Source organism: Haemorhous mexicanus, chromosome 18 (assembly GCF_027477595.1).
Source record: "Haemorhous mexicanus isolate bHaeMex1 chromosome 18, bHaeMex1.pri, whole genome shotgun sequence".
Taxonomy (NCBI): domain Eukaryota; kingdom Metazoa; phylum Chordata; class Aves; order Passeriformes; family Fringillidae; genus Haemorhous; species Haemorhous mexicanus.
The window spans coordinates 4,083,220-4,098,018 of record NC_082358.1 but is presented as its reverse complement, the minus strand read 5'-3'; the positions used below and the strand labels follow the sequence as shown (position 1 = coordinate 4,098,018).

General features: G+C 50.4%; 1 protein-coding gene across 3 annotated transcripts in view; it reads left to right on the top strand.

The window, feature by feature from the left end:
• Positions 1-7,866: 7,866 nt before the first annotated feature.
• Positions 7,867-14,799, top strand: part of ACSS2 (acyl-CoA synthetase short chain family member 2) — a 31,230-nt gene continuing 24,297 nt past the window's right edge. Inside the window, exons 1-2 of one of the 3 annotated variants that reach the window (XM_059862921.1) lie at positions 7,867-8,035; positions 8,235-8,430. In XM_059862921.1, the coding sequence (XP_059718904.1) occupies positions 7,912-8,035; positions 8,235-8,430 (320 nt within the window). In that variant the 5' untranslated portion in view covers positions 7,867-7,911. The remainder of the gene's footprint in view (positions 8,036-8,234; positions 8,431-14,799) is intronic. The other 2 variants (XM_059862918.1, XM_059862919.1) reach the window with 2 other exon arrangements.

The window sequence follows — 14,799 nt, the reverse complement described above, 5'->3', positions numbered from 1 at the left end:
CTGTCCCTCTCACATGTGACCTCTGGCTATCTCACCATCCTCTGTCATCTGCCTCCCACAGTGTCCCTGTTTCTCCTTATGCTCCTCCACTTTTCCCCACCTTCCTATCCCTCTTTATCCTCTAAGTGTCCACCAACCTCACAGATTTCCCTCTCCATCCCTCCCTGACCTCCAGCCATCCTTCCTTACCTCACAGCTCCCTCTCTAACTGGCCTTACATTTTCCTTCATCTCCAACCTCTGTCCTGACTTCCAATCTTCTCCCAGCCCGACTTCTCCCATTCCTCTCTGCACTCTTTTAATCCCAGCACATCTGACTCCAGCTACAATTTTCTGTTTCTCTTCTCACTTCTCCTGCCTTATATCCCATTCCTTACCAACCTGGGAAAGCCACTACCAGCTCAGCCACCCCTGATACACACAGGAAGGACCCTTCCTGACATCAGAAAACACTTCTCCCTAGGGCTAGTGCAGCTGGAACTGGTCATGGGGGAAAAGGGGATGACCTCTGCCCTTGGAAGGTTTCAGTAACCAGATAAAGGTTTCAGCCAGATAAAGTCAGCAATGTCCCAATCTAACATTAGCAATAACTGATGTGGAACATGCAGCTTGACTAGATTCCCCCAGGATCACTTCCAGCAGTGAAGGATTTCCAAGAGGGGTGAGAAAGGCCAGGAATGGCTTTGAATGCATTGCTTGGGATGCTGTAGGACATGAAGAATGATCGCTGCCATTTGCAGCTGCTCCATGGTGCTCAAGCAGACGCACCACACACTGCTCCAGCAGGACCATCCCATGCTCCACAAGGACCATCCCACCATGCTCAAGCAGGGCCATCCCATGCTGATTGAGCAAGACCATTCCATGCTGTTCCAGCAGGACCATCCCACCCTGCTTGATCAGCAGCACCCCATACTACTCAAGCAGGACCTCTCCAGGCTGCTTGGCCAGGATCATCCAATGTAGCTGGAGCAGAACCTTCCCATGTTGCCCAAGCAGGACCACCCCATGTCACTTGAGCAGGCCCACTCCAGGCGTTTAAGCAGGACTATTCCCAGGCTGCTTGAGTACCATGGACCAACCCAAAGAGGCTTCCTGAAAAAGCTGCCAGCTCCCAGGCCAGTGAGTGATCCCTGAGATGTCCCCTCAGACCCAAGAGCCGGGGATCTTTCATCATCCTTGTTTTCTGCCCCTTGGGCTGGGCCCTGCATGGCCATCCCCTTCCAACAGCCTTACAGCTGCAGTAGGGCACCAGGCTGCTGGCAGTGCTGCCAAGGGGAGGACAGGTCTCCTCTCCATTCCAAGGGAGCTCCAAACCCTGCAGACCTGCACGCAGGGCCTTCTCAGAGCATCCCACATCACTCACGCACAAGGGCCAGCCAGCCTCGCTTCCCTGAAGACTCTGCCTTGCTGGAGGCTCCCAGCCATCCCATGGAGGGGAGGATGCCCTTTCCTAGGGGATGTCCCACTGCAGGGACACAGCACCCAGTGTCTTTATAGAGTGGGTGTGACATTCGTAAAGCATTCCTGCCCATATGCCTTCCTGGCTGGGAAATCTGGAGGAGGGTGGAGGGAATTTGCTACCTGTGTTAGGAACTAGCTGAACTTAATTGTCTCCCCAAGTTGGATTTCTTATTCCAAATGTTCAAACTGTTGTATATTGTACTGGGATTTTTACATTGAATTACTGTAGAAAACAAAAATTTAAACCAAGTCTGTTAAAAAATAAAAATTAAAAATCTCTATGAAAAAATAAATGTGAGCTTGTCTCCAAGTCCTCTCCTTACAAATGTGCCAGAGCAGGGATGTGTGTCCAGCGGTGGCTTTCCAGTGTGAGACCACACCACCCTCTGGTGTCAGCACCGACCTCAGCTCCGTGCTGGCCCTGCTCCAGCTGTGTCCCTTTGCTCCCAGCTCTGCCTGGCTGCCAGCACACCTTAAATCCTGCTCAGTCAAAGCAGATCCCATTCTGCTCCCAGCACATAGTGTGGTGCAGGATGTGGCCAAGCCAGAAGGAAGCAAAGCAAGAGCAGAGCTGCTTTGTTGGGTGCTGGCATCACCCTCCCAGCCCCACTGGTGCTGATTCTCAATCTGCCAGAGTGTGGGATGTGCTCCTGTGTCCAGCCTCACCCTGGGCATGAGCAGAGCTCCAGCTATCCCTCCCTGCTCCATATAACAGGGACAAAAGAAGGCAGCCACGTTTATGGCAGTGAAAGGATGCTCTGAAGCCTGGGGACAGCTCACACAGGGAAGCTGTTTATTAAACCCCAGTTTCCTTGCTGTGCTGCTGATGAAGGCACTGCCTCTCCTGAGGCAGTTTCCCTTCCTCTGCAGCCCAGGCTTCCAACAAATCTCTTACCGACCAGGCCCCCTCTCCCAGAATGAAAATAGCACCATCTGGCAGAGCCCAAGTAAACAAATGAGCCACTGTGAGAGGAGAGAGCATCTTTATAAGTTAATTGGCCCCACTAAGAGTCAGACAGACATTTTCATGTGGATAGATCGCTTGAGAAGCTCAGGCAAACAGCACTAACATGTCTCCTGGGTTTGATTTATAAGCCTGATTGCATTACTAGCTCATCTCCATATAGAATGATTATGAATATATTGTCTGTACTCTGCAGAGGGCTAAATTACCAGGCTCTGATATTCATCAGCTAGTCCTTGAAGCTTAAAACCTCCTCAAATTCAGAACCCTCTCTCCCAGTGACAGCAGGGGTAGAAAGGAAACAGCTCAGGGTTGATCCTTGTTTTCAGCACAACCTGGGCTGTTTTAACACCCTGATTAAGGGGTGGCTGGAGGGAGGGAGCAGCTTGAGCCAAAGGGCTGAGGAGCAGGGAAGTGCCAGAACCCAGAGCCAAGTGTATTGGTATTGAGCAGTTACATTTACAAACAAAGGAGCTGATAACTCCCAGCAGGACTGAAGGGCTCTTATCACGGTGCTGATTAAAATTTCCTCCGCAGCCAGCGACAAGGGGGAGTGTCCTCACTGGGGAGACAGAACAACCCGGTGTTTAACCCTGCTGCTGCTGAGTGCTGATTCATCCAGCACAAGTGAAGGGCTGCACAGCCTGGCCAGGTGCTGAAAATTAGCCCAGAAAGCCCCAGCAGGAAGACCCACAGCCTGGTCACATCCTCTCAGTCCATCTCTTGTGCCTCCTACTCCATCTCACCCCTGCTCTGAAGGTCCCAGGAGTTTTTGCTGGTGTCACTTGTGATTCCTTCCAGATCCTTTGGTCTTTTGTTCTGCCCCTCAATTATTTTCCCTTGCCTGTGGTTAAAGAAATCTTTCCCTTCCCACTTTGGGAAATTCTGATAAAGACTCCCAGTACCTCTGGCAGGCCATGCAAGGCACAAACTTGTTGTGATAAGTTCACCAAGAGTAAGATCTATCATAAAAAGATGCCTTCTCTGATTAGCATCACTGACAGGTGTTACACCAAGCTGCCGAATCTGCCTCACCAGGCCCTGGTCCAGGCTGCCCTGCCCAGGAGATGCTCTGGGAGGAGTGGACAGACAGTGGGAGAGGAGGTGGCTTGCTGTCCTCCTCCAGACAAGCCCATGAGGCTCAGCCATCACACTGATGCCTTGGGGTAGCTCAGACTCCTCTGTGACTTCCTGGGTTCCTTCCTCCACTGCTGTGTGCTGCATCCTTCCTGCCTGGTCTTCTCAGTGATTTGCATGAATGGGGATGTGATTCCCACATTTATTGGCAATAAAGCCAGAAGGCAATGCCCTGTGACACCTCTTGGACCCCCAGGTAAGTCACCTGGCCACCTGGAGCAGTACTTTGCCCAAATTAGCCCAAGCTTCCCATGTGAAGCTGCCTCCTGCTCACCCCACCAGGATCAGGAGGTCTGAGGTGTACAAACCAGTTCACACTTTCCAGTTTCTTTCCTCCACCCCCAGCATCTCCAGGACTGAGATCTTTCATGTCAGGGAAGATGCAGTGAAGGGTCCCAGCACAGCTGCTGAACTGCTGTGGGTGCTGCACTAGAGAGGCTGTTTCCAGAGTATCCCAAGTTTCCAGAGTATGAGCAAGATACCACATACCCTGGCCAGTATATTTTTTTTGACCCTCTGAGTCTCTTCAAGAGACCTTAATAAACATTAACATATACATTTTAAGTAATTTCATTAACATATACACTTTAAGTACTTTTATTCCTTTACAAGAAAAGGTAATAAAGAGTCTGACATGCAGCTGATTTTCCAGGACTGCCTAGTGAGTTAGGAGAGCTGGGAGGCAAGCTCAGAGTAAACCCTGCAGCATCCAGCTCCAGCACACCCCAGCCCCCAGGGCAGGAGCCCAGCTGGATGCAAACTGCCCTGGGGTGGAGGAACTGGAGCAGCAAAGCATGGTCACACAGCAGGAGCCCCTTTCCTAGATCCTGTAAAATCACCAAGGGAAGCCTGGGCACATCCACAAAGTGTTCAAGGCTAGGTTGGATGGGGCCTGGAACAACCTGGCCTAAAGGAAGGTGTCCCTGCACATGGCAGGAGGTTGGAATGAGATGAGCTTCAAGTTCCCTTCCAACCCAAAGCATTCCATGATTCTGTGGTTTTCCAGCTGTGAGACACTGAAATGAAAAGGTGAGGAGGGCTGTGTCTGTGCCATGGGGTTCACAACCCTGTATGCAGCTGCTTGGAGACCTATTGGAACATGAGAGAGCTGGGCAAAACAATAGGAGGCTATTTGGAATTTTCTGCTTTGCAGGTGCTCTCTGAGAGGAGATGCACCCTCTCCCTGTCAGGCAGCTTCCTGGGCCACAGCTGTGGACAGCTGCAGCACAAGAACAAAATTCCCTGGCTGCAGCAGCCCAAGCTGGACAAAGTTGGATGAATGACAGCTGTGGAGCTCATGGGACATGGTGTTGCCCCAGCCTCATGGCTCACAATGTCCTACACACACAGGCAACAGTTGCTGGACAGAAATCATGCTGTCACTGAGGCTGGTGGGGGATTTCAGCTGGCCAAATCACTGAAAGCAAAAGGCCAATGAGAAGGGAAGCAGAGTGCACCTCCCAGGTCTGCAAACCGCCTCTTCACTGGCTCTGGGACACTGTCCTGTGACAAAGAGGGCAACAAAGCCCTTTCCCAGCAGTGGGGTGAATGACAGCCCCCTTCCTGACACTTAAGGGGACAGAGGGCTTGTTAGAAAGCTGCTGGTAAATGCAAAATCCCCAGGACACAGGCTGCTGGAACTGAAGGTTGGAAACTCATAACAGAAAATTATCAGCTTGAGGTATCTTGTGAAGGACATTAGAGGTGCAGGGTTTGTCCCACTCCTCAGGAGAGGATCAGAGTGGTTTCCAGCTGGGGTTAAATGATATGCCAAGTGTATCCAGAAATTCATGGAGCCATTCCCAGACCATCAATCCAAGGGGAGTGCTGGAGTGCAATTCCCATAGCTCCTGAGGAGCTTCAAAAACACTCCTGTCCAAGGACCCAGGCTGCAGATCCAAAATGACTTTTTCTTAAAAAAACCCCACCTTTTGTAATTGGGAACTTGGAGGTAATGATACTGCTGGCTGGTCAAGGGAAATATCTTGCAAGATTTGGCTGTATCCTTACTGGTTTATCCACAGAGAGGCCTGGGGTCAGAAACTGCTGATCCCAGGCTGAAAGTCCAAAAAGGAATGGGCTAAAACTGGGCATTGGACTTGTGCTGGAGACTTCACCTTCATCCATGTGATAGAGATTGAGACCCTGCACATTGATGTTCCTGTGAATTTTTTTTTTTAATTTTTATTTTTATTTTTTTGGTTAAAAACAATGAAATCAATAATATGAGGCCACACTGTAGCTTTCCAGGACAGGGATTTTATATTACATGGTTGAGCAATTTTTGTTGCATGGGCTACAGCATGGTGTGAGGGTGGCTGACAGGTTTGGGATGTAAATCCTGCTGAGCTCATGTTGGAGGCATGTAGAGAATATCTCTGGAGTGATACTGCCCATAGGACACAGTCCATGGAGGGAGGTATCACCTGAACTACTCATGGGTTTCACCTCAGAGTAAACCAGCCGTGTCCTCCCACATGGAGTCACAGAAGAACCTTTGCCCTGAAGCAGTGTGGGCAGGCAGCAAACTGACACCAGAGCAGGGAGCTGCAGCACAGCTGTGCCCTTCAAAACTAGAGAACATCCTTAATGAAAAATATACACCAGTGCTGCTGCTTTTTTTGTCTGTAGAACCGTTTCTGGCCCCTTTGCCGATGAGAACATTTCTTGAAGTGGCAGACAATGCTCACCAGTCCACAGGCTTGTGCCTTCTCCAGTCTAGAGCACGGCAACACTCTCAGGGAGTGCACGAAAGCACTTGGGAAAACCCAAGGATACTAGAGTAGGCTGTACCTGCTCACTGACACTGTGCCAGCTTAAGTTTTGCACTTTAATCTTTTGAGTGCTCCTTGGCCCTGGCCCAAACCAGCACAAAATTCCCAGGGCAGGTGGCTGCCTGGGCATGGCAGTGCTTTGCTCCAAGAGGTGAGTTCCCCAGTGGAGAAAAGGAATTTGAGGTTTTGGCAACCTCCCTAAGAAATATGTTCCTGGCAGGCAATGTCATAGAGGCAGGCAATGCTGTTGGGGCAGTTTGGCTCAATGCAGGGAATGTTAAGGATTGGGATGACGAGTGATCTGCTGCAGGAGGTACAACCACAGGCAGCTCCTGCTGAGACCAGACTCTTGGAATCACTCTGGTCCTTGGGAGACCCCAGCTTCAGCCTCCTGCTCCAATGGGCATGGCTACTCAGGGGCTTATCTTGAATTTTGTCTGTGTCTAAGGACTGTGACCCTGCTCCTACTTTGGCCTCCTGTTCCAGCATTTGTCTGCCTTCTTGGTGAAAAATAGTGGGGAAAAAATGCTTAATTTCTCACTACCTCAGGAGATCTGTACAAAGGTTTTGCAGGAGGAAGGTGCTCAGTGAACTGCCACAGCTCGCTGTGCACACACAGTTCGGTGCAGAAGTGGAGGGTTATGCATCCACAGGAAAGTTGTTTTCTGCATGGCGACAAGGCATGGAGCGTGGCCATACCCGCTGGCCTGTGCTGGGGCTGGTGAAGGAGGATCTCATGGATCTCATGGTCTCAACCCCTCTGCCTGGCAAAGTGGCAGGGACTGGCACAGAGGGGACACAAATCCTGCTGGCGAGGGAGAGGCGGCTGACAGGGTAGGGCTGTTAAATGGGGACAGGGCTGATGGTGCGGGATGGGGTCTGTGGGCTGACAGGGGACACCACTGACAGGGGGACATGGCTGTCAGGGGGATACTGCTGACAGGGGACACCGCTGGTCTTGGGGACATGGCTGTTAGGGGACACCACTGACAGAGGACACCACTGACAGCAGTACGTGGCTGTCAGGGACACCACTGAGAGGGGTCACTATTGACAAGGGCAACCGCTGGTCGTGGGGATGTGGCCGGCAGGGGGACACCACTGACAGAAGGGCCACGATTGACAGTGGAACACCACTGGAGAGGGACACACGGGTGACAGGGGGGACACGGTGGGTAGGGTACATAGCTGCGGGGGGACTTGGCTGATAGGGGGTCACCACTGACACAGGGGACAGCACTGACACAGGGGACACGGCTGACAGGGCGTCACCACTGACACGGGACAGCACTGAAAAAAGGACGCGGCTGACAGGAGGACACCGCTGACAGAAAGGACAAGGCAAACACGGCTGACAGGGGGACACCACCGACAAAAGGACACTGCTGGGAGGGTGACACCACTGACACCGGGACACCAGAGCCACGGCGACACCAGCACAGGCTCCGGAATATGGCCGCCGCCCCGCTCCGCCGTGAGGGCGGGCCGTGCCCGCCGTGCCCGCCCCCGGCTCGGCGCGGCGGCGGAGCGGGGCTGGGCGGCCCCCGCCCGCGCACAGCCCCGGTGCCTCGCCATGGTGCTGCCGGGGGAGCAGGCCCGGCTCTACCGGCCGCGGCCCGAGCTGCTGCCCGCGGCCCACGTCCCCTCGCTGCCCCACTACCAGCGGCTGTACCAGCGCTCCGTGGAGGAGCCGCACGGTGAGCGGGGCCGGCGCGGCGGGGCGGCGGCTGCCCGGGCCCTCCGGGGGCTGTGGGGAGCGCGGGGAGCCCTCCGCGAACCTCCGCGTGTGGGGTGCTCGGGGGTGCCCCTCGTGTCCCCACAGATGTTACCTGCCTCATCCCCGTTCCCTCATCCCTGTTTCCCGCTCACGGGCTCCGGTGCCCGTTGCCTTTGCAGAATTCTGGGGGGACATCGCTAAAGAGTTCTACTGGAAGCGTCAGCACACGGGACCCTTCCTGAAGTACAACTTCGATGTGACCAAGGGGAAGATCTTCATCGAGTGGATGAAAGGAGCGACCACCAACATCTGCTACAACCTCCTGGACAGAAATGTCAATGAGAAGAAGCTTGGGGACAAAGTTGCTTTTTACTGGTGAGTTTCTGTTTTTATTGTGGTGGAGAGGATGTGTAAATAGCACCCTAAAATGTACAAATAATGTCAGTTTCTACTGAGGTGAATGAAAACGTAAAACGTGAGAGGGGCTAATCCTTAGATGGGTTCAGCACGTGTTTGCTTGCAGTGTCCTTGGGAAGAGCTGTGCCGGGAAGCTTCTCTGCCCTTCCCGGGAAGCTTCTCTGCCCTTCCTGGGATGCACTGAGGTGCCCGGCAGTGGGGAGCGCCTGACTGCCAGCTCTGCCTCCGCAGCTGCACCTGCTGAGAGCTCCGAGCGGTCAGACTGGAGTGAGGCAGGTGCCACAACTGCCTGAGGAAGGAAGTAGATGTGGATAGAGCAACAGCCAACATCCGACGGCTAAAAGCTAATGAGCCCCATTATCTCCCGTGTTTATGTTTTGTGGGCTGGCGAGTTTCCACTCCTGTGGCAGAAAGGTTCTCCTAATACCAGGTATAGTTTATATGTGGATTCCTTGCACTTGAATGTGAGGTGCATTCAGACAGGCTGGATTCTCTACCTTTGGGAAGGAAAGTTACTTCCAGCCTTATCTGAAGTGTGGTTCTGGTTTTTTACCACAGTAGTTACTAGTGTTAAAATCCATGTAAAACATACTTTTCATATTGATGCAAAGTAGGTTTCACTCGTGATATCCAAGCTCCAGAAGTAATGCACTCCTGCTGAACTAGCTCAGCTGGCAGCTGTGTCCTCAGACAGAGCTGTGCCTGGCTCTCCTGGGCATTTTGCTGTTTCCCTTGATCTTGTGCTCAATGTAACCTGGCTATGACTGTATGTGACAGGGCAGAAGCACAATTAAATGTACCCCATAGTGGGCATGCAGTAACTCGTTGGGATATGGTGAGTCCCTTGAGCACAGCAGAGCAGATGGAGAAATCTTACTGTCATTGCAATAAAAACATCAGATAGTCTAAGTGATTTATTGTGCTGCTGAAGGTCCCCCTTAGTCACCTGGTGTAAAGTTGACTGGGGAGCCACCCTGCTTCTGAAAAGAACATGGTTATACCAGTGTGGCTCTGGCTGTGGCTGTCAAATTGGCTTCATAGTGTTTCTGCAGTTTCTATCCATGGCCCTTTTGCTTCAGTGAAAGAATTACTCACACTGCCTAGTAGTTAATCATATTGATAAGGCACAGGTGAAACGCTGGAAAGTGTTTACTTCCCTGCTAGTTAAATTGATTCTGTAGGTGAGTGATGTAAAATGACTGCAGCTTCTGAATGAAAACTCCTTTGTAAACTCCTGCAGGTAAAGGTGTAAAGCAAACAAAGCCATTTGGCAGCCAGTGCGGGCCCTGTGCTGGGGTTTGTCGAGGGACTGGGTTCTTCATGCATGTAAATCTTTGTGTGACAGTGAGGCAGCTGCTCACAGTTTTAATTTGGGCTTGGTGAACATTTTTCTTGTTGGTTATTCTGGCAGCCTTTGTGGGGGTATTTGTGATGCTGAGAAAAGCTTGGGGTGGATATGAAAATGGTGGGCGGCTGTCAGTTTTTGCTCACAGTGCTAAAAAATACAATCTCTTCCTCCTAAGCAGAGAGTTTCCCCTGACTGTTTTGGGACAAACTTTCCTAGCATGGCTCTGTCACAGGTGACCAGACACTGTAGTGGGGAGCTGTAAGCTAGGAATGCTGGTGGGAGCGATGGAAGAGGCACACAGTGACAAACCTGTGGCACTGAAGACTTGGGAAAGCAGGGCTGAGGGCTGCAACTCATAAAATTACTCCTCTCTGGGCACGTGGTTTTGTTCAAAACAAAACAATAATTAATTTCTCTCATCTTGTCCTCTCACATTTTGTGTTGTAATGAGCCTGGCTCCCTAAAACACTTGATACTTGTCACAGTGTATGAAAGGTCAAAAAAGAAATTAAGGCCTCTGAAAGGTGAAGAGGTTTTTATATTTTTAAACATCTGAGCCACTAGATTGCATCTAAGAAAGTGTGTAGCCTGCTAGGTGGGAGAGGTGCTGAACTTATACCAGGGTTTGGTTGACTGCCCAGCTCTGAGAGCTCTGAAAAGGTACAGGACCATGGTCTTTGCTTTCAGAGAGGAGGAGATTAGGGAAAAGTTGAGTTATGTTTGGAGGCATTGCTGAGTGTCTCTGAGAAGCAACATGTCCTTACAAAACTCAGAACTGCTGCCTGTGGCTGTCTCCAGTCCTGCTTGGATGGGAAGGAGCAAGCAGTTTATCTGGGTTTGTTAGGGCCAAGCTGCACTAAAGGTTCCTGCACCACCAGCAGTCCAGGACTGCCCAAATTGGCTCCACTCAGAGGGTCTAATCCCAAGCCACATGGAATTGCATTTTCAGCACAAAGAGCAGCACATGGGATTGCCTAATGCTGCAGAACTTGTACATAGGTGGTGTTTGATGTCATGGTGTTGTCCTCGTGGTGCTGTTAGGGCTGTGTAGTTCCAAATGGCCATCCTGAGGTGGCAGGAAACATGGATTTTTCCCCATTGCCTGCTTCACTAGGATATCTCGGGCTTCTTGTGAACGTTACAAATATTTCTGGTTTCCCTGCTTCTGATTCCTCTTTCTCTGCTTAGTATTGCTGATGTGGCCTAAAAAAAGGAACAGAAACTGCAGGAAATGCTTCTGATAAAGTGCTGCTCTCAAAAGTGAAATGTCATAATGGTGTGTAAAGGCTGAGGTCAGTAGCAGTGGTTGCTGTGCAGGTGGGTACCTGTGGTGACTCTCATGGGCTTTGCAGGGGAAACAGACTGGACCAGCTACTGGGACATTAAGGGGACTTGCAGCAGTGCTGAGGACTTTGTGAGGGGTGGTTAATTAGGGCAGGAGCACAGTATTCCTTCATCCTGCTGTAGATATCCTAAGTCACTTGGACAGCCCTTAGTTCTGTGCTGAAGTGTCTGTTAATAATCTCATATAAACTTCAGCCTAGGCAGGCTGTAGAGGTAAAATTATAACCATGAGGGAATTTAAAAAACCCACCACCTATTGCAAAACTCTCTAATTAGACCCTGGGGTGTGAAAGTATTTGGATGAGGCCTGTTTTATGTGTAACCTGTGCCTCTGTTTCTCAAACCAGTTACCCCAGCTGCAGTGCTGGTAGTGCCTGGTGAGACCAGGGGCAGGGGCAGGAGGTGGAGCTTTGTTTTTAGAGTCCGTCTAGCCAAGGAAATGGGGCTTGGCCAGTGCTCCTGGCTTCTGCCATCTCTGGGAGAGTGTATTCGTCTTCTGCTTTTATTAATATTGGTGTATGATATTACACATATAGAAAGGAGCAGTAAAGATAGTAAAGGCTGCCAAAGCTTATTGGAACTTTGTTTAGCAAAACAATAAGTGCCTATGGTTCCTCTTCTGGGTCTAGAACAAACAGGACGTACAAATGTAAAGTTAGGAGGTGTGGTTTGTTTGGTTTGGGTTTCTTTATATGATTTGACTTTAAAATGTAATCATGGATTTAGGGCCTTGTAGCCTTGAGGTTTCTTCCAATAAAACTTTCTAGAAGAAAAAAACCAAGCAGCTATGAGAGCATGTTTTAAAAAAATTAAATAAAAGATACAAACCAGCCTCACACATCTGTCATATGCACAGATGCTGTGGCAGAGGATGCTGGCTGTTAACATCCAGCCTTTCCAAGGGCTTCTACATGCTGCAGTTGGCTCTGCTGCTCCCACTGGCTCCAGGATTTTGGATCATCCTGTGTCAAAGTGACCATTCAATTCTTTGGTAACTTCCTGGATGACTTGTTACCCTTCCAGTGGTGCAGCCTCTTTCAATGCTTTTCTGGTGATGAGAGCATATCCCTAAATCACAGTTTGTTAAAAGAACAAAATTCACACCTGGGAAGGTTCCATTTACTGGTCCACATTTGCAGGTGTGAGCATGGTTTGGTTCATGCCCACAGCACTACCCAGGCTCAGCAGAGCTCCCTTCCTGATGGGTATTCTCCATGAGAAAAGGGGTGGCCCCAATCAGTCCTTTCTGAGGTGCCTCCCCAGCAATCTGTGTCATCTCCCTGTTGTGTATGCAGAGGGATAGAGTGCTGGTTTTGGCAGATATTAATTATTTTGGAAGCACTGCTGAACAGTACAATGCTCTGCTTCTGGAAATCAGGTACATTATGGGCACCTTAAGTAGGTAATAAATTACATTGAATGTATTAGTGTTTTATGAAGCTCTAAATCTTGTACCTTCTTCAAGAGCAGTGATAGTTGTAGATTCCATCACAGAAAGTGTGGGCTTTGAAATCTACCAGTGTGGGAGAGGGTGACAAAACTGGGGGTTTCAGACAGCATTTCTCATCCCTCCAAAAGGGAATATCCCTGCATCGTGGGGATGACTGAGCTGCGTGGGTAGTGCAGGAGTAGGGGTGGGGGGAGCATCAATAGAAACATGGGATATTAAAACAGGGAGTAGCATAGTACCTCAGGCATGTCCAAGTCATGTGCTTTCCTGGCTTCTTTGAAATTTTTCCTCTCACAGTTCTGGGCAGTCACCAAGCAGTGTGCTTAGAGCTGTGTGGTAGTGCAGGCAGCCATTGTGTTTGGACACTCATATATGAAGTACAGGCTAGGACAGGAGGGACTCACAGCTTCTCCCCAGGTGTAGCTCCCTGACCTTTCTCCATAGGTGGATGCAGTCTCTAACTTTGGCTATGGACTGTTTGGAGCAAGGTCATGACGGGTTTAAAATTAACTGATTTCATGTAACTGCTCTGAATTCCTTGCTGTAGGGTGCAGATGATATACAAAGATGATGCTGCTCCAGGGCAGCATGGTGATGCCTGCTTAAGGGTTTGAGGTTGTCAGTTTGGCCTGAGGGGCAGGAAAACACTGGGATTGTGATCTAAAACTTGTAACCAAGGGCTCTGTGTGTGTGTGCTGAGACCCATTTTCCCCTGTCATATCTGGAGGTTCTTCTGTCCCAAGTATTTCTGTTGTACTCATGTGCTGCATCCTCCGTTCTGTTCATTACTAGTGAAATCTCCAGGGTAGTTCCCAGGTGAGTGGTTGTGCCAAAGGGATGAAATAACTATCTGAGAACAGCAAACTGCCTCCTTCAGGCATGTGTGGGGTGTGCTTTCCTGGATGCTGTGAGTCAGCAGATTGAACACTGTGGTGCTCAGTCACTTGGCATGCTCAGAGTCACTGGAAGTTGTTTTTCCATTGCAGGACCTGACTTGAAAGCAGAACTTGACTCATCCCTGTCAGGTACACTTGCTGGTTTGCTGGGAGATGCAGGGAAGGGTGATAAGTTTGATGTTTTGGATATCTCAAGCCCCATTCCTGCTTTGCAGAGCCTCTTCCATCCCAGGATGCCAGGCAGGGCAGGAGCAGGGAGCTGGCAAGCGCTCTCATTCTGCTTTGCAGTGCAAGGAAGGAAAGGGATGGATATTAAAGCTTGGTGACCACTTGATTATCCAGTGCCTGTGGTCTCCTGTGGTTTTGCCCATTCAAAAGCACCCCTGGACGTGTGCCTCCATGAGAGGGCATTCCACATTATTGAAGATTTTCTCTGGAAGTAGTTTTTACTGAGCTCAAATAACACATAATCCTGCTCCTGGAGACAGAGTGTGATTTTTCGTCTCTGTTAAATCAAATCTGTTAAGAAAGGAGGCACTCAGGTAGCACTTGGGTGGTTGCTCCATGGCAAAGCAGTGAGGACAGGGGTTGTTTAACTTCTCCTGCCTGGGAGAGCAGCTCTGCTGCCTTGAATCAGGGGAGCAACTTTCATTTGAGTTTTGTTGGATCTGTTTCTTTCCAGCCTTTTGCTCAGAAACCTTTGGTAGCTGCTTCTGGCAGGGATACAGCATCCATCCATATAAATACAAGGGATTATCCAGGAAGTATTGGACCAGATAAACAAATGGGATGTCCGTAAGTGCCCAGGATTAGATGGCATGTGCCCCAGATAGGGGCAGGAACTTGAATGTGGAATTGCAGAGTTGCTGGCTAGGGTATACTGGTGGTATTTACAAAAGGCTGCAGTGCCAAGGGCTGGGAAGTTGCCAGTCCCCCTTTGTCCAGAGAGGGCAATGGAGAGGGTCCTGGGAACCAGTAAATCTGACTTGTATCCCTGGGGGTGCAGTGGAACAGGGTTGCTGGGAGAGGTGGTGGAGCTGCTGGCAGACTGCTGGGGCACGAGGCCAGTGGCACTGAGTGCACAGAGATGGCTCTTTTCAGACCACCTTCGGGAGGTTTCCCACAAAAAATTGTTCAGGAAAGGAATTCAAGTGTGCCTGGAAGAACAGTGTTTTTATGGAGCTGCTTTAGCCTTGCCCTTTGCTTCCTCACTTTCAGTGGACACTCTTCAGGGTCAGCAGCAGGACTGCCAAAGGCAGCGTTGAAACAGAATTGCTGGTGGTGGCCAG